The 24,348-nt window shown below is 32.9% G+C and overlaps 3 protein-coding genes and 1 pseudogene across 3 annotated transcripts; 2 read left to right on the top strand and 2 right to left on the bottom strand.

Annotated features, from left to right (window-relative positions):
- The first annotated feature begins 312 nt into the window (after window positions 1-312).
- LOC114418604 (translation initiation factor eIF-2B subunit beta-like) lies at window positions 313-6,729 on the top strand. Its single transcript, XM_028384036.1, has 11 exons — window positions 313-444; window positions 548-616; window positions 801-955; window positions 1,489-1,776; window positions 2,200-2,329; window positions 3,553-3,660; window positions 3,758-3,860; window positions 3,941-4,066; window positions 5,535-5,722; window positions 5,841-5,968; window positions 6,420-6,729. Exons 2-10 carry the CDS (start codon window positions 564-566, stop codon window positions 5,935-5,937), a joined length of 1,248 nt encoding a protein of 415 aa, XP_028239837.1. The 5' UTR covers window positions 313-444; window positions 548-563; the 3' UTR covers window positions 5,938-5,968; window positions 6,420-6,729.
- Window positions 6,730-7,988: 1,259 nt separating this feature from the next.
- LOC114418605 (syntaxin-81-like) lies at window positions 7,989-11,755 on the bottom strand. Its single transcript, XM_028384038.1, has 7 exons — window positions 11,242-11,755; window positions 11,007-11,090; window positions 10,791-10,895; window positions 9,691-9,834; window positions 9,043-9,285; window positions 8,790-8,921; window positions 7,989-8,445 (listed from the first exon to the last, which is right to left on the bottom strand). Exons 1-7 carry the CDS (start codon window positions 11,317-11,319, stop codon window positions 8,302-8,304), a joined length of 930 nt encoding a protein of 309 aa, XP_028239839.1. The 5' UTR covers window positions 11,320-11,755; the 3' UTR covers window positions 7,989-8,301.
- A 4,151-nt stretch (window positions 11,756-15,906) lies between these two features.
- LOC114417757 (ethylene-responsive transcription factor ERF117-like) lies at window positions 15,907-17,664 on the top strand. Its single transcript, XM_028382827.1, has one exon. The coding sequence runs from the start codon at window positions 16,637-16,639 to the stop codon at window positions 17,576-17,578; it is 942 nt and encodes a 313-aa protein (XP_028238628.1). The 5' UTR covers window positions 15,907-16,636; the 3' UTR covers window positions 17,579-17,664.
- Window positions 17,665-19,333: 1,669 nt separating this feature from the next.
- On the bottom strand, window positions 19,334-24,323 carry LOC114419787 (annotated as a pseudogene).
- Between the last annotated feature and the right edge of the window lie 25 nt (window positions 24,324-24,348).

Below are 24,348 nucleotides of genomic sequence, written 5' to 3' on the forward strand. Positions count from 1 at the left end.
TTTTGACCAGTGCGAAATCATGAAAAAACTATATATTAAAATTTAAAATACTACGTGAGAAATTCAGGAAAAAAAAAACTGAAATTTTGTGGGCTGGTGGGTATCCGGATCCGAATATGGGCAATCGGATTCCACGAAGTGAACTGATAAAAGCCTGACACGAAACCGGTTTCAATACATTTACGCATTCACGAAGTCGTGAATTAGAGCCTTTAGATGAAGATCGAACGGATAAAATTTCGGATGCATATTTTAAGTCTGATTTACGAGGCAAAAGATGATTCGTCGATCTTCATCCAACGGTTATGATTAGCTCACTGCGTGAATTCGATAAATTCCCGACCGCAGAAAATTCATGAAATTCAGTACCCCTTTCTCTTCCATTGTCAAATTTTTTTCTCGTAGACACTCTAATTCGAGCTCCAAGTAAAGACCCTTGACATTGTAATACTACTTTAGCTTACCCTTTTGTTTGTACTTTCATACATTAAAATCCTATTCTGTTTTTCTTATTTTTTATTTTATTTATTATTGTTCTTATTTTCAGGTTGAGTTTGGCCAAAATGCCGGATGTTCATACCCTCGTTAATGATTTTCTGAATCAGCTTAAAAAACGGTAATTTTTTTCTCCTCTGACACTGTTTGAGTTCAATGAATGGTGTATTAGGAACCATCATGTGACTTTTGAGGTTGAGGAATTTATTCTTGTTTTTTCTGTTTAGGAGTGTGTGTGTGTGTTTGATTTGTTATTTGTTTATATTTGTGATTTCTTATTTATTTATTTTGCTGAGTGATGCTAGTAAAATTGAAGGTTCTCAGGCCACAGCAAAGCTCACAGCAGAGTTGCTCCGGTCTGTGATTTCACAGCAGCGAGTGCCACACACGAACCAAGCCACAACTCTGATTAATGCAGTGAGGGCTGTGGGGGAGCAGCTTATTGCTGCTAATCCTATTGGTATGTTAAGATAAATGTTTATTTATTTATTTTTTATAATTTGTCTATAGCTAGCTTTTGGGGTTTGAATTAAACTCAAATCAGAATTCTAAGAAGGTATTAGAACCTATTTTAGTGGTTGCTGTTTGGCCTATATGGCTATTATTGGATCATTTGCAGTTGTTCAATCCTCCAAACTTCATGCTTGAGTGCCTTGTCCCTCAGTGCGAGGGGAGTGGCTTAGAGATCCTCCATTGACTAGTCATATGAGTGTATATAAGTGGGGGAGTAATCCTCACTTCATGAACTAACTTTTGGGGTTGAGTTAGGTCCAAATCCTAGTTCTCAGAATGCATTTTGTATGAATTGTGTTCAATGATTTATAACCGTTGAAGTATGTATTTTTGGGTTTATTTGCAGCCTGATTTCCTAGATTAGTAGTTCTTTTGTTGAAGGATGTTATAGAGTTACATGCACAAGTTTATTGTGATTTGGGAATTATGTAGATTTATTTATTGTTAACCTATCATGACATGTAGTGTATGTGATTGCAGAGCTAGCTGTTGGAAATATTGTGAGGCGTGTTTTGCACATTATAAGGGAAGAGGATCTTTCCCTTGCAACAGCTGCTATGGATGGTTTGGGGGTATCAGCTGCAAGTGACGATGAAGATGATGCGGAGCGAGATGAAAATCCTGTTTTATCTGCGGCTGCTGTTGCAGCTGCTGCCAGAAGCACATTGCGTCCACCGTCATTGCAAACTCTTCTAGAGGATACATCTGATTCAGCTGCTGCTCCCCCCACATCTTCCTCAGGGGGTGAATCTGACGGGAGAAGTAGATGTGAGGATTGCACTAGGCTATTGAGATTTTTAGAACCTTTATAATATTTTCCATGATATATTCTTTTTGCTTCTTAATAATGAAAGGCTTTTGCATTTCTGGATACTTAGAAATTCATGCTTAAATGCTATAGAGAGGTTATTTTTTATTTCGTCCTTTTACATGTAAAAGTTCATGTAAGACACTAGATTTCCGTTAGTCTAGATAAACTTCTGTTGATGCTACAGGTATTCATTTTTTTGCATTTTTTTAAAGATATTTGAATGCTTCATTGACATTAAAGGATATTAACATTGTTTACTTCTTATGTGGCAATAGATATTAACATTGTTTACTTCTTATGTGGCATTTGATGAAATATTTGTTCTTGCTGTTCAATTGCATGTATTTTCGTTTTTTGAGTTTTGTTTTCTTTTGTTACAGCTGTGGAAAAAGGTTCAAGAGGGAGGAAATTGAAGCATGATGTCATCGAAGCAGTCAATGAACTTATTCAAGACATATCTACTTGCTATGAACAAATAGCTGAGCAGGCAGTGGAGCACATTCATCACAAGTTTGTTTCCCGTGAAATTATTATAAAGATAAATTGTTTATCTTTAGCCACTTGAAAGTGCTTGTTTTAAAATACTTATACATGCTTCTCAAAAGCCAGATTGTTCTGTGACTTTGAAAAGCTTGCATGGAAATTTTTACGTATTTATAGACCATTTATTTTGATCCTACAATGTGTCAGGAATCATTCTATTTTATTTGGCATCAATCCTAAGATTTATTCTGGTCATAAATGGATATTTTACAAAGGGTACCAACACCCAAGAATTATCCTCTTAATGACTTATTGAAAGCTTTTGTTTCCTGAGTTGAGTATTCTTTACCAGGTCTTAATAGTGAACACTACATTATAACTATTTCTAGATGGTCTAATATGTAATCACAAACTAAACTGTTATTGTTATTTATAACAATTGTATAGGAGGCAATGCATATGTTAAGTGTCCAATACATTGTTTTTGAGCACTTTCTACATTATTTTGTTAATGCAAGAAGATTGGACTGAAATGGCAAAGAATAGCAGAATTGGAAGATTCCAACTAAATTTTTTATGTAGCTTCTTATATGGTTGAGTTTATCAAGCCACACTTTTGTTAAAGCTTCTCTTGGAGGCTGTCTTGTCTTACCCTAATTGTTTTTTAGCTTCCTGTGGAGTATGGATTGCCTTAATGTACAGTATGATAGCATTACTGGTCTAGGATAAAAAACAGATAATAGTACCTTATTTTATGAATATATGGCAATTGTATTTGGGGTAGCTACAATTGGCTGACATTATTAGTCAAAGAACAATTTTGAAGTACATAACATTACCTTAGAATATCATGTGTCTATTTGATAAGTGCCATTTAATTTACAACATCAAACTACGGGGTCTTCAATATTTATCTTTTTGAAAGTAACTGTTGTGGCTTGTTTTTTATATATTGGGAAAATGAGTTATTTTTCATGTTGATGTTTCTCAAATTTAAGGTTGTTTTGTGTTGCAGAAGATTGCCTAATGTTGACTAACATTATTAGGGTCCATATATTTTCCTTATCTTTTTTTCTTGTATCCCTACTCCCTAGTATCTTTAATAACCAAGGAGAATGTTCTTCTATTGATTTTTGTGTATGTATTATGATGATTTATTTTTATTTTTCTTTATTTTCTTTTTTTTAGATAGAAGAAAATCTTTTATTCTTTTTCTCATTATTTAACACCTCTGTTTGCATGATTTTCAGTGAGGTAATATTAACATTAGGCAGCTCAAAAACAGTGTTGGAATTTCTTTATGCTGCGAAGGAAAAACAGAGATCATTTAAGGTCTTTGTTGCTGAAGGGGCCCCTAGGTTGGTTGTAGTGGCTATGTAACATTTGCATTTATTAGCAATGAACTTGTTTATATTCTTCATAAGACAATATAATGTTTACTGTGTGTGCAATCAGATATCAGGGACATCTCCTTGCAAAAGAATTGGCTGCTAGAGGCTTACAGACCACAGTAATTACTGATTCAGCTGTTTTTGCAATGATTTCTCGAGTGAACATGGTATGTGAAAATCCTGGCATAATTTTTGGAATCAAGGGCTCATGCGGTATTTAAGTTGATTTAAACCTACCATTAAATAGGTTATAGTTGGAGCTCATGCTGTCATGGCTAATGGTGGAGTTATTGCACCAGTGGGGTTAAATATGGCTGCACTTGCAGCTCAAAGGCATGCTGTTCCATTTGTTGTACTTGCTGGGAGTCACAAGGTGAGTTGTTAACATTTAATATCTTTGTGCCTCACATGCCATGTTCTATGAAACAAGAATGCTTATGACTTTTGATGTCTCCCCGTAACTTCATGTTGTTAAATCTGGAAATAGGATGATAGTTTATTGCCAAATTCATGGGAGACAGAATATGAATTGTTTTTTGTGGATGTGGAGTTGAGAATTAGTTGTTAATTGATCTGGATAATACATTACAGTTTGTATATTTGTAAATTGAAATATCAGAATCAAAATAAATACATAATTAATGTGGTGTTTTTAATTTGTTTTACTGAATTTTCAAAATGTATCACCAAACAATATTTGATAGTTCAAACCAAATATTAGGTTCAAACCAAATATTAGGCAAAAGTATGATTTGAATTTAAGTCAAATTTATATGGATATACGGCAGTAGTTTTAACTTTTGCCCCTTTTCTTCTTCCTTCCTCTTCTTTAACTAGAAATGGAGGGATAAATATAGAATAGTTAACCAACTATGAATGGTCAACCCAAAAGGTTCCATTAAATGCTAGTCCTTCTTTAGGGTATTTAGACAATTTATTATGGCATTAAAAGGCCGATGAGGAAGAAGAGACAAATGGTTTGAAGAATGACTTTTCAATGTATATAAAATACAAAATCTTTGAAATATAGATCTAAACTAAAGTGTGTAAAATTTTTAGCCATTAGTTTAAAATAATGGTACTAAAGTTTTTATCATGATGAGGTGATAGTGAAGCATAGAATTCCTAATATATATCCATATAGACGTTAATTATTCCATTTCTACTAGTTTTGGAGAAACCCAAATTCATTTTCTGTATTAAGAGTTGATATTATCAGAGTTTGAACTTTGAAGGTACTGAGTGTCAATATATTTTTGAAAGCAGCTTAATTGTACTCCTATTGTCTGCTGTCTATCTATTTCTATTGAATGTAATGTAAGTTTAGAGTCTAGATATCTCAAACTGTTTAAATTGGTTACTCTTGATGTAATGATGGAATTTGTAGAGATTTGAAATTCTGAATTTAACAACATTCTGTGTGACTTAATTAAGATGTGTCCAGATTCCAGATTGTGATAATATTACTGATTACTAATAATACAAAATACCTCCAGGCTTTCCATTAATTTCTTTTAAGGAGACTTTGATGCCATTTAAAATTAATTTGTGATCTCCTTCATCATCTCATTTACCAACTGTTTGGCTTTTGTTACTGGCCTGTTGGGTGTGATGGGGAACTTTCAAGTTTCGTTACTGGAGCATTAGCATTAGTAGATATGCAAGGGGTTGATTGTATTAACAAACCGTGTTTTACTTATTTGGCTTAAGCCTTTCTTTGTAATTTCCTTAGTCTGTTCTGGGCACTTCTTGTGCTCAGTATAGACTGTTTTAATAAATTTTTCTTATAAAAAAATCCAACTGTTTGGCTTTTGTTGAAATTTGCTATATTTTGTTGACAGTTGTGCCCTTTGTATCCACACAATCCTGAAGTCCTACTGAATGAGCTGAGATCCCCATCTGAGCTACTTGACTTTGGGGAATTCTCAGATTGCATGGATTCTGCAAGCGGTGCCGGTTCTCTTCATGTTGTTAATCCAACATTTGATTACGTGCCACCAAAACTTGTTAGTCTCTTTATTACTGACACGTAAGTTGAACTGACTTGATTGGAAAACTTGCTTTCCTTTATCATTGACTATGGAAAATGTGTGTACTAATTGGTTTCTTTTTCTGCACTTGCTTGTTTGGAAATTACTTCTTCTCAGAGGAGGGCATAATCCTTCCTATATGTACCGGCTCATAGCTGATTACTACTCAGCTGATGATTTGGTGGTGAAACGAAGACCCACTACAGGGAGTTGAGTTCAGATACCCCAAATTTTGTCCTATAACTGTAAGTAAGCAATTAAGTATTTTTATACTTCTGTTTTCATTGTGTCTGTTATATTGGTTGAGAGGACTGGTGAAACAACTATGTTAATTTCTGAAACAAAAAGTTGTGTGAAGAAGTTGGCGTTTGTGCATAGTCAATATTGTGATAGACTAGTAAAATCTGATGCTATCTGAGCTTATTGAGATGGGACTCTTCAATTTATTCATGTATTATACTTATAATAGGATATTAATTATTAACAAATAATAACAAAAACTTTTGTTGCTCTCTTTAATAAATTTTTACTTAAACATTTTATTTAAATTTAAAAATACCCTTGTAATACAGAGGAAACTTCCAAGTTACTAGAATCGTTAAACCATCTAACGAAGGCTTTTGTAGCAATGCTTGCAATGGTTTTTCTGTTTTAAAGGAATATCTATTTAATGACATTTTGGTGGTCCATTTTCAGGTTGTTGGTGGTCTCTGATGAACCATGAGCCGGAGATATTTGTGTAGTAGAAAATCTTATTCAATTGTAGTAATTGGGGTGGAGAAATTGTAACCGTGGAAATGATATGGGAAAATACAAAGTGAAACAAGGAAAATTATATTTTTGTGGTTGCTGACTTCTTGGACATAACCTTGTCGTTTTTGTTTTCGGTCCACTCGTGGGCATTCAAGAGTATCACTTGTCACCATTTTTTTTATTGTACATCTTTGTTTCCACATAAAGAAATGATAATACTATTTTCGTCTATAATATACAAACTTCTAGTCTAGCTATCTGAATGTTATTTAAAAATGTGGTTGTGATAGTAGCATCTTGTTTGTTATTCTCTTATTTGAACAAATGAAAATCGTAGACTTTTGCGCACATAAAAATCCAAGAGAATGGTTTGTCATGACATGTGTCAGTAGTCTAATTTCGTATAACAAATTTGATTTTTCATTTTTTAAAGTAGAATAATCTCTTGAACTCTCCTTTTTTACATAATACGCAGTCACTTGTCTCGGTCATTTTAAGAGGGTTTTTATTTTATATTAAATTAAATTTATAGTTATTTTCTTTTGATTAATTGTTCCTTAAAGAATTTGTAGTTTCTTTAATTAATGCTAGTTTGTTTTAGTAAATCTTATGCACTTTTGACTATTGAATAATAATAATAATTTAATAAATATTTATATTAAAGAGGTCTAGATAAATTTAACGAATAGATCAAATGGTAATCACATTTTACCTCAAAATATAATTCAACTTTGGAATAAAATTATTGGCTGACCACAACTTTGAGGGAGTATTTATTGCCAACTCCACATCTATTATAAGAGTGAAATAAACTATTAAGAATAAATAGTTTATGCATTGATAGGGTAGAGAAATTTTACTTTATCCAATTACAAAAATGAATGTTAATTATATTTTATATTGTAAATAGTTTTTGTAATAACTATCTTCAAACTCATAATATCAATAATGAGTTTTGATTAGTTCACTATATAATTTACACTAACAGTGTTTAGTCTTTAAATTCAAACTAAAATTGAAATTACTTTTTAATTAAGGATATTTTTAGAAATTAGAAATAAAACAGATAATTTTTTTTTGGGTGCACCATTACATATGTACACGTCTAAAAATAGACCCTTAGACATTCTACATCATTACATATGTCAATATTTTAATAGGTAATCTTTCAAAAATTTATGTAAATAGATTATCCAGCCCTTCTCTGAAAAACATCTAGCCCTTCAAATTGTGTACCATACTTTTACACCATAAGCAACAAGGAGTGATGATAAATACTCCCACTTTGATTAAAAAAATTTCATATTTATTGATTGGAAAAAAAACTTTAATTTATAAATGGCAAGTGTTTTGTTTATACGATAATCCTTATTATACTTTTCCAATATTTTCAAAAGGATTTGAAGTCATCGTCTTCTTTCTTTAAGTACCAAAACTTTAAGTCTTTAATCATTGATAATGAAACTTCAATCTCTTAATTAGTTGATAGTAAAAATACTTCATTCCAGAAGATATGAAAATGCATGGTATATAACAGGTTCAGTGAGGAATTCTTTTAACATTTCCATCAGACTGTTGATTTAAAGGAAAAGAAGGAAGAAATGTTAGTCCTTCACTTTCCTTTATCTCCTCCAAAATTGCAAACCAAATAAGATATTTTGATTTCCCATCCCTCCACCCAACAGTAGGCATGTCTCTTTTGTCATTCCCTTCATAAATTGATTACTAAAATTCTTTCTCCAATAAGCATCGCATCTAGAAAAATGAGAAAGGGGGGCAGAGAGTATCTATAGGATACACCGTGACAGCAGGAAACCAAAAGCATTTAACTATACCAATCAAGAAAGAGAATTGAAAAAGTAAGCACAAATAGAAATAGTAAAAGAAATGTCCTGCTGCTGCTATTCCGCTGAATGGCTTGTGAGAGTTCTTTGTTACCAAGCTCAACATTGTTAGTAGCTTCAACAGCCTGTAAAAGGCAGCAGAAGAACTATTATATTTCTTGGAAATTGGAAATGCAACTATTTTTGTGCAGATTAAACAAATTGCACAATACTTACTGCACTACAATGTTGAAACCTGTGAAAAATATAAACCTTCATAGTATGAATTACTAATACATAGAATGTGGATACTAGGATTTTTAGGTGAATAAAATACTGATTATTTATTTTTAGGATCACTGGGTTATCAAGTGGGATTTGCATAATATTTAGATTGCAAAATAGATATGATAGATGGCAACCTTAACATGTTCACACAAAAAAAGGAGAACAAGGGTGAAGAATATGATATGTTAATATGTTATATAACCTGATCATACAGATGCTCAATTTGCTGAGCTTGATGCAAAACATGTGTAGACATGAGGTGATTTAGTGCAGACATCTCCACCATCTTAGTTTCAGTTTCTTGAACTGTATCGAGAAGACTAGTCAATTCCACCTACAGGAAAAGAAACAATGGCAAAGGGTTAGTTATAAGAATCTAATAGCCTTCAATTTAACAAATGACACATGATAGAATAACTCCTACATAAACTCATAAGGAAATCAATTTTTATCACCTGAAGGGCACGTGTTTCATCATCCAAGAGTTGCTGTTGGACTCTTAGAGGCTCAGCGCGTAACTCCTCTGGTTCTCTGAGCTCCATGTCACTTGACTTAGAGGTTTCTGCAGAATCATTCCTGGCTACACGGTTAAGTTTTCTTCGTGGTATTGCTTTGTTAATAGCATCCTGGAAGCGTACAGCTCTGAGCTGATCAAACTGTGCCGTAACTGAATGGAGCCTCTCACTTAAAATTAGAACCTAAAATTGGGGCCAACTAAACATTAGCATAGCATACAAATAAAAAAAAACCATCTCAATTCATGAATGTATTAGTATTCAGGAGTTCAATGAAATAACATTATCAACTATCAAGCATTGACTGTGCATAAGGGATCAAGATGATTGTCTCATAGTTGCTAATATGTTATGTAACCTGATCATGTTTTTCTTTCTTTCTTTTTTTTTTTTTTGGGTTGTCCTGTTGTTAGAGAAAAAGTATGAGTAACAGTACTCTGCAGAAAATGTTATTCATATTTTCATGATCAACATGGACAAAGAAAAATAGATAAAATATCTTCCTTTTAAGGTGTTAGAAAAGGATACAACTGTTGACCCACATAAGTAACTAATAACTGAAAATCAACAAGCACCAGAGTTCCTTACCACCCCATGTTTGTGGGCAATGATGTCGGCATTAGATTTTGTGGTTGCAATGCCAAGCCAACCTTTCGAAGTTTCCTCCTCTTGATTTATACTATTCTTAAGAATATCAATTTGTTCCTGGCAAGTTTTAATAAAAGTACTAACCTGCACCAAAGTGATTATTAAGTCATCAGCAAAACTCTGTACAACTTTTCAAGGATGCTATACAATAACAGGATAACAATTCTTCTTGGCCCATAAAGAGAGGAGGCTAATAGAAATGACATATAAGTAGCTGAAGCCCAAATCACTTGGCAGGCTTAAAATAAGTTCTACTTATACATTGTTGTGAGTTGTGACTTTTGAGTGACATTGGACTGAACAACAAAAATAAAAACCAAACAGCCTATGAAAGTTAAACTTTTGACTGATTTGTGGGAATCCCTCTGGATGGAAGTAAAGTGAGAGAAACAATGGTATTTAATGATGATGGTGCTAGCAGTGAAAGCATAAATTAATACCAGCCTAAGAAAGACCATAATTTAATAACATGTTAGCCCCCAGCGTAATGAAGTGAGGATCTGGAAGTTGTATGTGTGAAGGATCAAACTAGAGAAACTGTTAGACAGCTGTTAGGGAAGTTAGTTAGTCTGAGCTGGCAAGCAGATAGAATGTTGAGGTGATAGTTAATAATGGGGGGACATGTTTATAGAAGTGGGATTATCTGAGAGAAAACCAAGCCTTGGATTCAGCATTTTAGCCTCGAGAAGGTGTTCTCTCCCTGTCCTTCCATTTTTTATCTTAATCTCTTCTCTCTTTCCATCACTTGCTCCTTTATCAGTTTCTTGCTAATTTATCTTTCAATCGGTTGTTTCTCTCCCTAGACAAAGGACTTCACACAGACCAAATCACTAGGCAGCCTAAGTAAAAAAACCCATGTCTAATCATATACTACACAGTAGTGAGAAAGCTGTAAAGCATCAACGTCAGTCAACAACATCTAGCATAAAATCAAGTGAACCAATCTGATCTAATATCGATAGCAGTATATCAAAAAGTACTATTTTCCAATTATCAAGTATGACACCAAAATACTTTCAAAACAAGTGTCCCCGGCTTACTTCATGCTCAATGCTATCTCTCTCCTTTTCAGTTGTGCGATGCAGATCCGTGTAGTCCTTTCTGTGCTTCAACAAAAACTGATCCAGCTCTCCAATACTCTCCAACTATAAACAAAGAGAAAAAAATGCCACATTACATAAAACTAGCACGACACAACACAAAGCACAAACATAATCATAGCTCACTAAAAAGAACAATGCGAAAGCCGAGTATACCGTCTTCAATGCAGCTTTGGAAAACGGGGACTTTTGCGGCGGTTTATGAATAATGAAAGAAGCCATAACGGACGCCAATTTAGCCTGCCAAACGAATAATCACAATGAGACTAAAAAAACAATTCAATGCTCATTGATCCAGAAACCCTAATTAGTCGATCCAAAGAGTGACATTTCCACAAAAAATAAATTGAATTATGAGGATCATGAAATAGAAATTGAGAAGAAAAGAAACCTCATCGTAGCCCAAAGAGCGAGCGGTGTGGCGCACGGCGTCTTTGAAATCTTCGGTCCTGTCCCTTGCTTTTCCCATCTCTCAATTCAGAGAAAGCAAAGGAACCAAATTATCGTGCGATACAATACGATACGATTCAATGAGTTTCGATTTCGCAATTGGAATGATTCTGATTATATTTATCGTGTCGTTGCGCTTGAAAGAGTGAATATGGGTCGAAGAAAGGCTTTGAAGGGAAGGGAACTCTGTAAAACCTTCTTATTCCCGTCTTCTACTCTTCGTCTTAACGGCGCGGCGGTGCGGCGGCGACCGGAGAAAAACCTTTGAGAAATGGTTACCTCATAGTCTGGGTTGTCTTGTGTTGTTTTTGTGCCCTTTTACACTCATATTTGAATCCAATTTGGGAGAATACAAGACCTGAAACCCTTATTCTTGTTCTTCCTTTCTACTCTCCGACCACCGCACGCCGTAGCAAAAATTGATTTCCGGCATAACTCGAGAACACCGTCTCATGAAGACATGTACGTGTATATATATATATATATATATATATATATATATATATATATTACTTCTTTTGTCTTAACTATTTATGATCCTATGATAATTTTATTTTTGTTCATTATTGAGAGTCATATTCTAATCATATAGATTTTTTTTTTTATTTTAATTTTACAACATTTGAAAGATAGCCGTATCTCTTAATTGACATTACAAGAATTCAAGAAATGAACAAAGCATGTATGTGTATATTTATTTGTGTTTAATTTTTTAATTTTTAATTATGGAATAATTTTGAATCAATAATAATGAGAAAAAAATGAAATACTTATTTTTTTTCTGAATAATGTTAAAGGAAAGAGGAAAACAAAATAATTTAAAAATATTATGAATAAATTGGTATTTTAGTTTTATTCTCTGCATAACAAATTAAGGATCTGAAAATCTATTTTTAATCACAAATATCACCTTAATTTTATCTGGTTTTTAATTTGAAAATGAAATTGATTTTCTTTATTTTTTATTTCTATTTTTAAGCATTGAAATACAATAAATAAAAATAAAATTAATTAACAATTTTATATTTAATTTTTTTGTCTAATAAAATAATTAAGCTGTGATGATTTAGTGACACATTCCTTTTATTTTTATGTTTTATATTAACTTAAGAATTAATTTGATAGATAGTTAATTTGATGTAGATCAACAATTTAATTTTCCATTTTTTAAATACTAATTAAAAAGTTTATTTTTCTCTTAAAACAAATTCCTCACTCATTTTTTTATAGTTGAAATCCTTCACTTATTAAGAAATTAGTTATATTATTTAAATCTAACAGAATTTTTAACATAAATTGAAAATGAAATGGAATCATTGAATATATAAATATCATAGAATTCTCAGCATTCTATTATCCCATTTGCACTATCCACTCATGACATATTAATAAATATATATTAAATATATACAAAATAATAAATCCAAGAAGTGATATTATTCATCTTCCATACCATAAAGTTACGAGAGAAAGTAATATGAAAATAAAAAAGTTACTGTAATAATGAATTTTAAGGTTTACATGGAACTAAAATCAAAAGATCTTAAAAAAAAAATCAAAAGCAAAATATAGTACAAATATATAATTGAAAGTGATAGATAACATAACAACCTAAATTTAACAAAATATCAGTTGCAATAATCATACTATAAATAACTTCATGTATTGTTCACTTGTTGATAGCTTCTATCTCGATTGTAACTTACATAACCATAGAAATTAATCAGCAAATGAACATCTTCAAGTATTTTAAAATACTCGGTCAGCAAAATTTTAGAACATAGTCAACCACAAATTTTAGAAGAAAAATTAGAAAATCTTCCTAATAAACATGACTTGTTTTTTTTTTAGAAGTCACCATCAGGTTTAGCACAATTTTTTTTTTTACATGAAGTTTTAACACTCAATTATATTTAGCACACCTATAAGACTACAAGCCAAAAATATTTGAAGCTGAATACAACATTAATTCGATCAAACCCAAATAATTGGATGCATAATAAATGATCATTATGTGATTTAAAAACTCATTTTAGTTTCATATGTAAAATCATTGATTTAAAACTGTCAATTTTAAATATGTCTTCATCAATTATAATGGCCACATAATTAGTAACCGTTCATTTTTTTTAAAAAAAAATTGAAACAAAAAATAATTTTTAAAATAAGAAACAAAAATATATCCTTTTAATGGTTTTTTAAAAGAGGTTCACTTGAATATCACAAATAAAAGAATCAGGAGAAAATATAATTTTAAAAAATTGTAAAAATTAAAGAACAATATAAAAAATCAACAGTAGAAAGTAAAAACAGAAAAAAATTTAAAATACTCTAATTTTTTAAAACATTTTACAAAATCATTTTATAAAATGTAAGTTTTTTAATTTTAAATATATATATATATATATATATATATATTAAAATTAAACACAAAATATTTTTAAAAAATATAAAACAAAAAATAATTCGAAATCCAGTTTTAAAATTGCTTTTTTTATTTATAAATTTTAAAACTCATTTTGGTTTGTTAATTGTTTAATTTTACAACTGAAAGTGATTTTAAAACTACCCATATTATGATGGTCCCATAATTGTGCAAGTGTGTAATTCAACTGTTTTTTTTTTAACTTATTTTTTTAATATTAATATGTTAATGTTAAAAATGAAACTGATGAAAAAAAATCGTAAAACAATATAGATGAAAAAAAATCACATGTTTGTTTTAAATAAAAAAAATTCACTCCATTATATCCAACATAAGAATGAGGAGAAATAAAAAAGAAATGAAAATAAAAATTGGAGAAGAGAATAAAAAGAGAAAAAAACCTTTACTTAAGTCAAGAATTGTAGTATTTTTCTTCTTCTTGAAAGTAAGGTATTCCCAAGGCCAAAGGAGACTAACTCTTAAAATAGAGATCATTAAAGTAAATTTTATTGCTGTTAACAAAATCTTCTCCACATGATCGAACCCTAATTGTAGTACCTTTAAATACTCATCATTCCTGTTAAAGGAAAATAGCATAAGCAACAGTAGGACAAACCAAACAAATATGATGCAAAAAATGATAGGTATAATAAAAGACTTACTGGCTTAAGGCTTTACGAAGAGTCCATCATATTCTTCCACAGTTTCACCCATACTTCAATAGCTATTCTTTTGTTCATTTCTTAATCTCCTCCTGTGTAAAACCAAGAAAAAATTATTAAGTAATGAACAAAGTTAAATGCTCACACAGACAAAAAAAAAGATAGATGAAATACCATAGCTCTTGTGACTGACAATGTCAGTATCCTCTAGTCGTATAGATGTATGCACATTTACTATTAATCTCTGAAATATTTAGGTAGTGGTGTTGTTTTTGTCCAATTTATTAGTCTTCTTTTTTTCCTTGTAAAGATGGAAAGTGGGAGATGAGAATGCATTATCTTCTTAACAAAGGATCCTTTGCAGATGATAGTATTCTAGTTGTGGGTCATGCTATGAGTTCTAGATATCTTGAAATTCATCAATTTTGAATTACCAATTATGAATAGTTTTCTTTTTATTGGAATGGAATTTTAATGAATTATGCATTCCAGGTTATGCTCACTGGATTGGCTGATAGACGGCCTGCCAGGCATAAATGGACAACTGATCAGCTGTTGCTAAACTAAGAAAATGTAGCATTTAAAATTTCTCAAAGGAGTTCCCGGAAGATCTCCATGAAGTTCAAGGATTATGTCTCTTACATGAAAGTTCAGCATGATGAAGATCCCTTGTATATTTTTGATGAAAAGGTGCTTGTTTTGAGATATTTATGTTTCAATAATACTCTGCTCCTAGGAAACATGTGTAAACATTCCTAAGAATGTATTTTCAGGTATATTTCTTTTCTATCAAATACATTTCAGATCAATGATGAGTCGTATAGCTGATCCAAATAATTAAAGTTTATAAAAATATGTCATGATCTACCGGAGGACCAGAGATCTATTTTTTTTTTGGACATAAGTACTAGAGATTCTAATTAATGAATAAAAAGTACGGATAAAATAGTCAAATTTTATTGAATGTTTACACCAACTTTCTATATAAACTAAATTCAAATTTGATTAACTTGTTTAAGTTACATTTTTGCTAATGTAGGCCAGATCTTAAAGCTGAGTTGTCAAGAGCACAGTTGTAAATGCAGAAAAGAAAGTAAAAACCAAAGAAGGAATGTGTCTTGAAATTGAATTGAAGCTGAGTTGTCCCCGCGTGAATTGAATAAAAATTGTTCTGCCCTAAGGGACTGAGATTTTGACTGCACGGGAATAAGTAAGTTAGTGGAGTCCACCAATTAGCGTGTGAGGGGCCATGTGATATTAGTTTTCCTTTTCCTCATTTTTCTAACTTTTCATGTAAGGAAGAAATAACAATAAATACATATATTTATAAAGACATTATTTTAAATTTAAATAATTTTTGGCATTTTAATCTTAACTAATTTTACACCATTTTGTTTATAGAGAAAATTTGTTTCAATCATTTGAAAAGATGTGAGTTCAGGTGAATTGGAAAAAGCTGAAGGGTGAAGAACATATAAAGAGACACAATTCAAGACAGAGAGTGCTGGAGGGAGGGAATATACTCAGAGAAACAGAAACAAGTTTCAGCATCATTGTCCAGTCAAATTCAACATCAGTTACTTTCCATAATGTCATCACTGGCTGCTGATTTGGTTTCCTTGTTGTATCCATAAGAAACAAAATTCACAATTCCCAAATAATAAGTATAATATAGAGCCATTGATATGTTACTTTTTTGTTTCTACGTCCCTCATTTCACCTCCACACTATAAAGTAAATGCTTTCTGCAGAAAACAGCATGAATCTGATTAGTGTGAAGCTCTGAAGCAGTCTTCTCTATGTTGTGCTTACTTTCATGCACTCCTTGAGCCTTTGGCCATTGCATGCAACTATGGTCTCTTGATCAGAGATACAAAACCTTTTTACATGAGATTGAGATCAAAATGGCATGTGAGTTCACCTTGGTATCTGTAATTCAGTGTCTCACACAGGTTTTACATTTTTTTTTATCATTTTTCGCTTAAGAAATGTTCATTGTTTTACCCTTAAATGCAGGACTTATGTTGGGTTTGAATGCTTTAATGCTCTTGACACAAGTAAGGGAGATAGCTGTTGTGAGATTTTGTGTTTCTCTTGATACTCAAAAATCTTGATCTTTCCTTGTTTATTTAGATTTTCTTTAAGTTTTTTTTTGGTTCCGGCTTAAAATGTCAGGTTTTGGCACCGAATCTTACTCGGCTTGACCAAGATTGTGTTTAGTTGAAGATACTTGTGATCTCATTCAAAAAATGTCATTTCCTAGGCAAACTCAGAAACAAGGAATGGAATGTAAGAGAGGAAAAGAGAAAGCTCCAGCCAAAGAAGAAAACATAAACACATTGAGGAAAATTAAAATTGTGTACACTGACCCTGATGCCACAGATTCTTCCAGTGAAGAAGATGATAAGTTTTTGAGCAATGGTTATCGGTTAAATGGATGTTCTAAGCGGGTTGTCAAGGAAATTTCGCTTCCATGCATGCCAAGCAAATTACATGAAGAGAATTCTTCACAAGAAGATGTCAATAGTGAAAAGATCAAAGCAAGTAGGAGGAACAGGAAACCATCAAGCATGTACAAAGGAGTTCAACGTAGGAAATGGGGGAAATATGTAGCAGAAATAAAAGACCCTATTCGAGGGGTCAGAATGTGGCTTGGTACTTTTGATACTGAAGAAGAGGCTGTTGTGGCATATGAGAGAAAGAGGAATGAGTTTGACAGCTCTTTGTTGGCTTTGAGCAAAAGGGATGCATTGGCTTGTGAAAGTTCCAAAGAAAAAGAAGTATTGTTTCATCCATCTCCGTCATCAGTGCTTGATGTCAGCACTACAAAAGCTCCACTAGATGTTAATGACCTTAATGGCTCAGTCAAAGAAAAGGCAAATGTGGAAACAAATGGTGAAGGAGGAGGCATTGATGTGGAACCAGTTTATAGTGAAGACAATTCAATTTTGCATTTGCTAGAGGAGCCAGTTGTGGCATCATTGGCTGGTCGTGATGATTTCTATTTGGATGAAATAGAGAAAGAGACAATGCTGCTTGGTAATGACTTTTATAATTTCTTGGACAATGACATGAAAGGTGGTTCTGTGTGGAATGTGGAACATGGGGAGGGCACCACCCTTCCCCCTGTAGACAGTGCTTTTGAAGAGTTAGCTTGGATTGATGAAACTCTAAATTGGGAATGTTCCTAAATTTTGTAGTTAAGTTGGTGAAACTAGTGGTACAATTATTACAAAGTATATAGGCAACCAAATGAGTTTAAGCATGTTGCATTCAATTGTAGAGGCTTTGTTCTCTTGTCAAGAAACTAAAATTGTTTCATACTTTCTTCAAACTGTGTCCTCACGTCTTCAATCTTTTCCTTCTTTCTTCTTATTATGTACACTTTGAAAATACATTGCTCCAAACTGTACTTTATTTGGTTTTGGCTACTGTTAATGCATGGAAAATCAAAACAAAAAGAAAATGCCAAAGTAAAGGAAAAAGCAAAAGCATTACAATCACAAGGAATAAATGTTCCCCTCATGAAAATTTTTAGCAACTATTTTCCCCTTTCACGAAACATGAAAAAGATTAATTAAGAAGAACCATTTGAAAATATTCCCGTTCATTCCTGCCTTGCTCTTGGGGTGGCTGACAATGACAATCTACACAATGGTGTGGATTCTCATAAAATCTCTTGCAATTGGATAAGTAGCATATGAGATAAAACAACCTACATGGATCCAATGTTCATTAGTTTTTTTTCCTCCTGTTTGGAGGGGACTCCAGTAGCAGACAATGAGATGACATTTATATCATGCACCTCCAATATGAATCTTACACCTTCCAAAAAGCCTAAATGGTCAAAAACACCCTTAGCCCTAACACCTCCTCTCCCTCTTCCCTACCCCGCGCAAACACCCTCTCTTCTGGAATATGAATGCGGTGCCGCCCATGCCCCACCCCTGTTGATGACAAAAACAAAGTCAACACCTTCTCCCCCGCCCCACCACCGTTGTCACTTGCGATTGGCTCGAACTCCCCTCTGCCCACCGCAAGTACTCCACCAACCACCTCCTCCCCAACGTGGACTCCACCCTCTTCATCTTCGTCAGCAATAGAGCCCTTCTCTTCGACTACACAAAAAATGTTGTCGTTCGAACCTTCCCTATCGTTCCACATGGCAACCCTAGGTTGATGCGAGAAGGTGGTGCACAGTGACGCGAAAGTGTAGATGTGACACATGATGGACGGTGGCTTAGTGGTACAAGTTCGACTTTGAAGGAGGGAAGAGGGATCGTGCCTCCTATCTGAAATGATTATTTCATAATAGGACATGTTTCTAGAATAACTATTATGGAATACAAAAACCTACATTCTAAAATAGTTATTTCAGAATACAAAAATTATATTCCGAAAATGTATTCTATTTCAAAATAGGATACTCTTTCAAAATATTATTTTTCATATTCCAAAATAGAATAAACACTTTGATAACTTACTTTGAAATAGATATTTCAAAATATGAAAAATTATATTTCAAAAAAGCATCTTATTTCATAATAGTCGTTCTAGAATGAGGATACTTGGTAAAGGGATATTTTTATCCGCTGGAGTCTTTTGGAAGGTACATGATGCAAAATAGGACGTATAGGATATAAATGCACAATAAGATACATATTTTGGTTGAATCAAATCACGTAGTCTTATAACGAGTTTGTGCTTGGTTTTTGTTAAAATAGTCTAATGAAAAAAAAATCTTTCAAATTTTCTAATACACGGGTAATAACTCAACCGATAAACAAAGCCTAAGCCGTTAACTAAAACTTGTGTTAACAAAAAAGAAACCAACATGATATGACTAAACTTTTAAGTATAATTAGGAGCTGTAGTGTGTAACTAGGGGCGTTAGACCTAAACAGGAATAATGCAATGTATAATTATTTGAAGGATAGGAGGGGAGATGAGGGACGTAAAAAGCAATATCTCATGAATTGGAGAATTGGAGTTTCTGTTTGAAGGTGCTGCATAGAACTCCATAAAAAATTGGTGACAGTGGCAGCCAATTTGTCTTGGAATATCATAATATTTTAGATATACATCAACTACTCTCTGAACCTCGTAATGAGAGGTTACCTAGCATGCTCACTATGCAGAAAGTGCTTGATAAATTTTAAAGCAATTCCATGTTCCAAGCAACATCACAGCTAGAAAGGAGAGTTTGCACATCTGTTGCAACGTGATGTTTATCAGGTGCAATTCATAGTTAGATCTCATCATGCTCCTATACCACAAGAGGAATCAGCAGAGTAGGAAATCTTGAAAGGGATAGAAGTGGACATCAATGGTATGATTCAATGAGATCTGCACAGTGGCAATGTTTTGACTCTCCTAAATCTCCATATTTGTTGATCAGCTTAAAGCTCAGACCTCATACATACTCTTTGTAAATGATTTTAAGAATGAGATCATTCAGCACGGGGTTGGAATTGCATAATGAAGCCATCAGGATACATTGCCGTTGTTTGCAAAAGCAACTTCACATACAACAGCTAAGTGATCACTTCCCCATTTCTACAAGTCAAGAAAAGAATCATAAAGATATTGATAATCCAAATCCACAGTGGAACAAAATACATAAGCACATCAATAGTCAAGGTTTCAAGAACTAGATTTAAGTAGATTACCTCACTAGGGAGTCCTCTAGATCTTCTAAGAGTATCAATGGGCAAGGTTTCAAGAACTCTAACAGGAATAAGATCCTCAGAATGCCTGCTTACCAATGACATCAGTAACAACTAGCACAAATTGTAAATGCAATTTTTTTATGCTTAGTGTGAAACAATATAATTACCAGATATAATCAACAGTTCCCATGAACTTGGAGTGGTATGATGTTGCCAAGGGCTCCTCAATATCATCTCTCGTTCTATGGTTTCCCTGCAGCCACAACCACAACCATATGAACTTTATGAATATCAAGGGGGAAAGGGAAATATCACAACTGTTTGAATATCCAACGAAAAAATTCTAGAGTTTTTCCCATATCAATATTTCATGGACAATCTTTATATCACAATCACAAAGAAGTTGCAGAAATATTTGATTTAACAATTTTATTGATGTTGGAGTAGACTTGGGAATACAGCATACAGGAACACCACTATAAGCACCACAGAGTTTGAGCTGGTGCTGAAGACGAGTTACTCCTTCTTCCCCAGACGCAAGTCTTAGTTCTTCCACACTCCATCTGTACAATTGTCTCAAAACAGACATTGAAATGCTGCACCAGATACTCAAATAATTAATACAGAATACCAAATACCTAAAATTTGACATAATCAACAAAGGCAACCTTTCCCTCTAAAATTGGACAAATAATAATAATAATAATAATAATATACTTGAAACACAGGCAAGAAACTAGTTTTGAGTGAATCTTGCTTGGGAGGAGAGCTCTCAGCTCTATCAGTTATATTGAAATATGGTACAAACAGAATCTCATGATTAGGGAAAGAAAATTACAAAATCAACAAGATGTTCTACCCTAATTATGCGTAGATTACAACCAAAATTTAATGCATAACCAAGGAAATAATCAACAACAATAAAGGCAATACTATCATTATAGGCATGTTTGAATTGTCATCATGTTAAGTTGAGCATCAGTCCTCCTTGAGTGTAGAGTTCAGTTGAATGTGCATTGAAAAGTGAGATTCAAGTAAAACAAGCACACACTATCATTTAGAGCAATAAAAAAGCACATTATAAATATCAACAATCAACAATAATCTACAGTCTTGCAAATAAATGATCGTGAATCTGTTTCATAATTGATGGTTGCCTTGCTCATTAGGAGGAGCGGGAGGGGAAGTTATAACAGATAGTAACCGAAAAAAAAAGACTTAGCAAAGACTAAAAAACAACCTAGCATCATCACCAATCTATGATCTGAAGACTCTGTTAGTCTGGATTTCAAGATGTCCTGACATTTTTCTGCGATCATGTAATTGGATGTCTAACTGCAATAAATGGAGCAATACTTATAAACACTGAATACTCATTAATGGCCTTCTCCCCTCAAAGAACAAGCCCCACCTCTAACAGTGTTTGGATAATAGAATGGAATGGGACAAGTAGGGATAAATTGGACAGGCAGGGTAAGGAGTGGAACAAAGCTAACTTTCCCTTTGTTCGTAAGATTATTAAGGGCAAGAAACCTTTGATTTCCTCCAATTCCAACCAATTTTCAGGGTAACAAACATTGAGTTTTTGAAAGGAACAAAGGGTGAATAGATGCTCTTGAATTCCTTTTACATCCTACCTATTTTCAAACTCCCAAACAAGGGAATTAGTTCCCCTTTCCCTCATTCCTTTTTGTTCAGCCCATTATCTGTAATCCAAACACAGATAAATTACTTACTCAAGGTCTGAGATTCAGCATACAGTCAAATTTCTCAGATACAGCACAACAATAAGCAAAAAGGCTTGAGAGTATACAATGACAAGGAGATGCAAAACTCACCTTTGATGAAGACAGAAATTTATATATGGCACTGATAGTGTGAGATGAAAAAAACAGAAGCAATATTAGATCACAGATAACTAATCTGAAATTGACCAATCGCTAAGTATAAAGCAATACCATACCTGTGGAACACTATTTAAATCCCCAGCAATAATAACAGGAATGTTGCCCCATTCTTGTGACAACTTGTATGCTTTATCAAGTAAAAGTCTGACCTATCCATTATGTCATGTAGCAAGTTCCCAGAATCAGTAAAATAGATTAGACAACTTAATTAACTATGGAGAATTAAATGCATTTTGTTTGAGTGAGGTAAAACGCTTTGCACCAACCCTAGCCCAAGAAAAAAATACTATTAAAAAAAAGAAAATGAATCACATACACAAACACAAATGCCTACACATGCAAAATCAGCATAATGCTACCCATCTAGTTAAGAAAATTCAAGAAGTACCTGGCCCAGTTTGATGTCACCACAATTTGGGTTGAACAACACATGTATATTTCCTACTACAAATCTTCTTTTTCCGGTGGATGGTGCTCTATAGATGTAGATCAAATTACGAAAATCATTGGCCATGAAATAGGCACCATGTGTATGTGTGTGTAAGCAAATGGGAATACATGAGTGTATTATGTGTATACATTATTCTTTCCAAAATTTTCAGTTTTAAACTAGCTTTGTTGCTAAAAATTAGAGATAACATAAAGGTTTTAAGAAGAGTAGGAAATAATAGAAACTAGTAAAATGGTATACATTAGTAAATAGTAACCATTCCAGGGTAATGAAATGGAAACACTTTCCAAGTGTTATACAAAAGATATGTCAAAGACAACAAACAATTGTGTTCATACTACCCATTTTAGACATCTAAAACTTACATTGATGTTAGGTTACATGCGTCAGATTCTTTTTTTTCATGGTTTGCCTGTACATTGATAATGAAATAAAGAGTAATAAGATATAAAACCAAAACCTAAAACAATAGGTTTCATTGCAGCGAGAACTCATGTAGGCATAGTATACAGGAGGTAAAACAGACTTTAAGAGCAAGGGTAAAAATATGCATCACAGATCATAAATTCTTCTAATAAAAGGCAACAGAGCAAATATAAAACATAGGAGGGAAACAACTTAGAAAAATAGAAAACAATACCTCAAAAACACAAAGCTGAGCAACATTGTTACGCATACCAAATCTTTGAAACTCTATATCTTCTTGATGCAAAAGCTTGAATCTGCTTTCACATTCCAAACTATACTTTAATTAGGCCAAATAAAGAATATTTTCTCAATTGCTATGTTCTATTAGCACATTTTGTAGCTATTGGTATTCTGTTGCATCAAGGAATACTTAGGCATATCATTTACTTATTGTCAAAGGTCAACATTGTAAGATATTAAATAAATTGATTAATATAGGATACAAAAACTCAATTACTTATGGGTAAGGCAAACCTACAAATTGTCTTTCCAAAATACAGCACATCCATTTAGTGCTTCTCCTGTGTGAGCCTGTGGCAAATGAAAATAATGACCCAGATAAGTTACTTGATTAAATATTTGGACTTTTACAACTTATACATAGTTCAAATAGGTATGTAATATACCTTGTAAACACCTTTAAAGCCACTGTTCTGGAAAAGATCATCTAGATCATTAAAATGATCAACCTCCTTCAGAAACAAAATTTATGAGAAAGCAATTCTTGACAATCCAATTCTACGATGCACGAAGTTAGCTAACAATTTCAAGCAGGGAATAAATACAAAATCGGGTAAAATTAAGATGTTTGAGCCAACTGGAATTAACATCAGTGTAACTTGTATCCCAACAAATCCTATGTAACATGCTTAGAATATCAGAGTCACTAGCTACTCTTTTCTACCTTTCAAAGCTCAATAGAGATGCATAAATCCTAGTGATAAGAAATGATTTAATGTTTGTAACAAGGTAACAAGTAGTGCTGTTATTCAATGTATAACAAAAGAAAGGACTATTAAACTACCTGGAAACACAGTATGCTGGCATTATAGTTATTAATCTATTCAAGTATGAGCCTTTTCCACCTTTCCCACTCCAAGAAACTATGTGGAATGTTAGAATACAGATCTGGATGGAATTGTTCAAAATAGTAACTATGAGGTAAGCACAATATAATCTAAAGTTTAAATGACAAAAGGTTAACAGTGGCACTGGCACCCAAATGTAGAGTAAAGTATTAGCTACCTTCATCATGGACTGTTCGTTAATGTAAAAAGAAAAAAAAATACCCGTAAGCAAGCAAATTCCATCTTCTTTACATTTGTGCAAATTTTTATCTATTTATTTATTTTGTTGATAAATATACCATCCCTCCTCCTAAAGCAACTGCAATTTGGGAGAAGGCACTGACCAAAATGTATTTGAATATGTAGAATGGCATCTGGCGATTAAATTCTCCACTTTTT

The sequence above is a fragment of the Glycine soja genome, chromosome 7 (genome assembly GCF_004193775.1).
Source record: "Glycine soja cultivar W05 chromosome 7, ASM419377v2, whole genome shotgun sequence".
Classification (NCBI taxonomy): Eukaryota; Viridiplantae; Streptophyta; class Magnoliopsida; order Fabales; family Fabaceae; genus Glycine; species Glycine soja.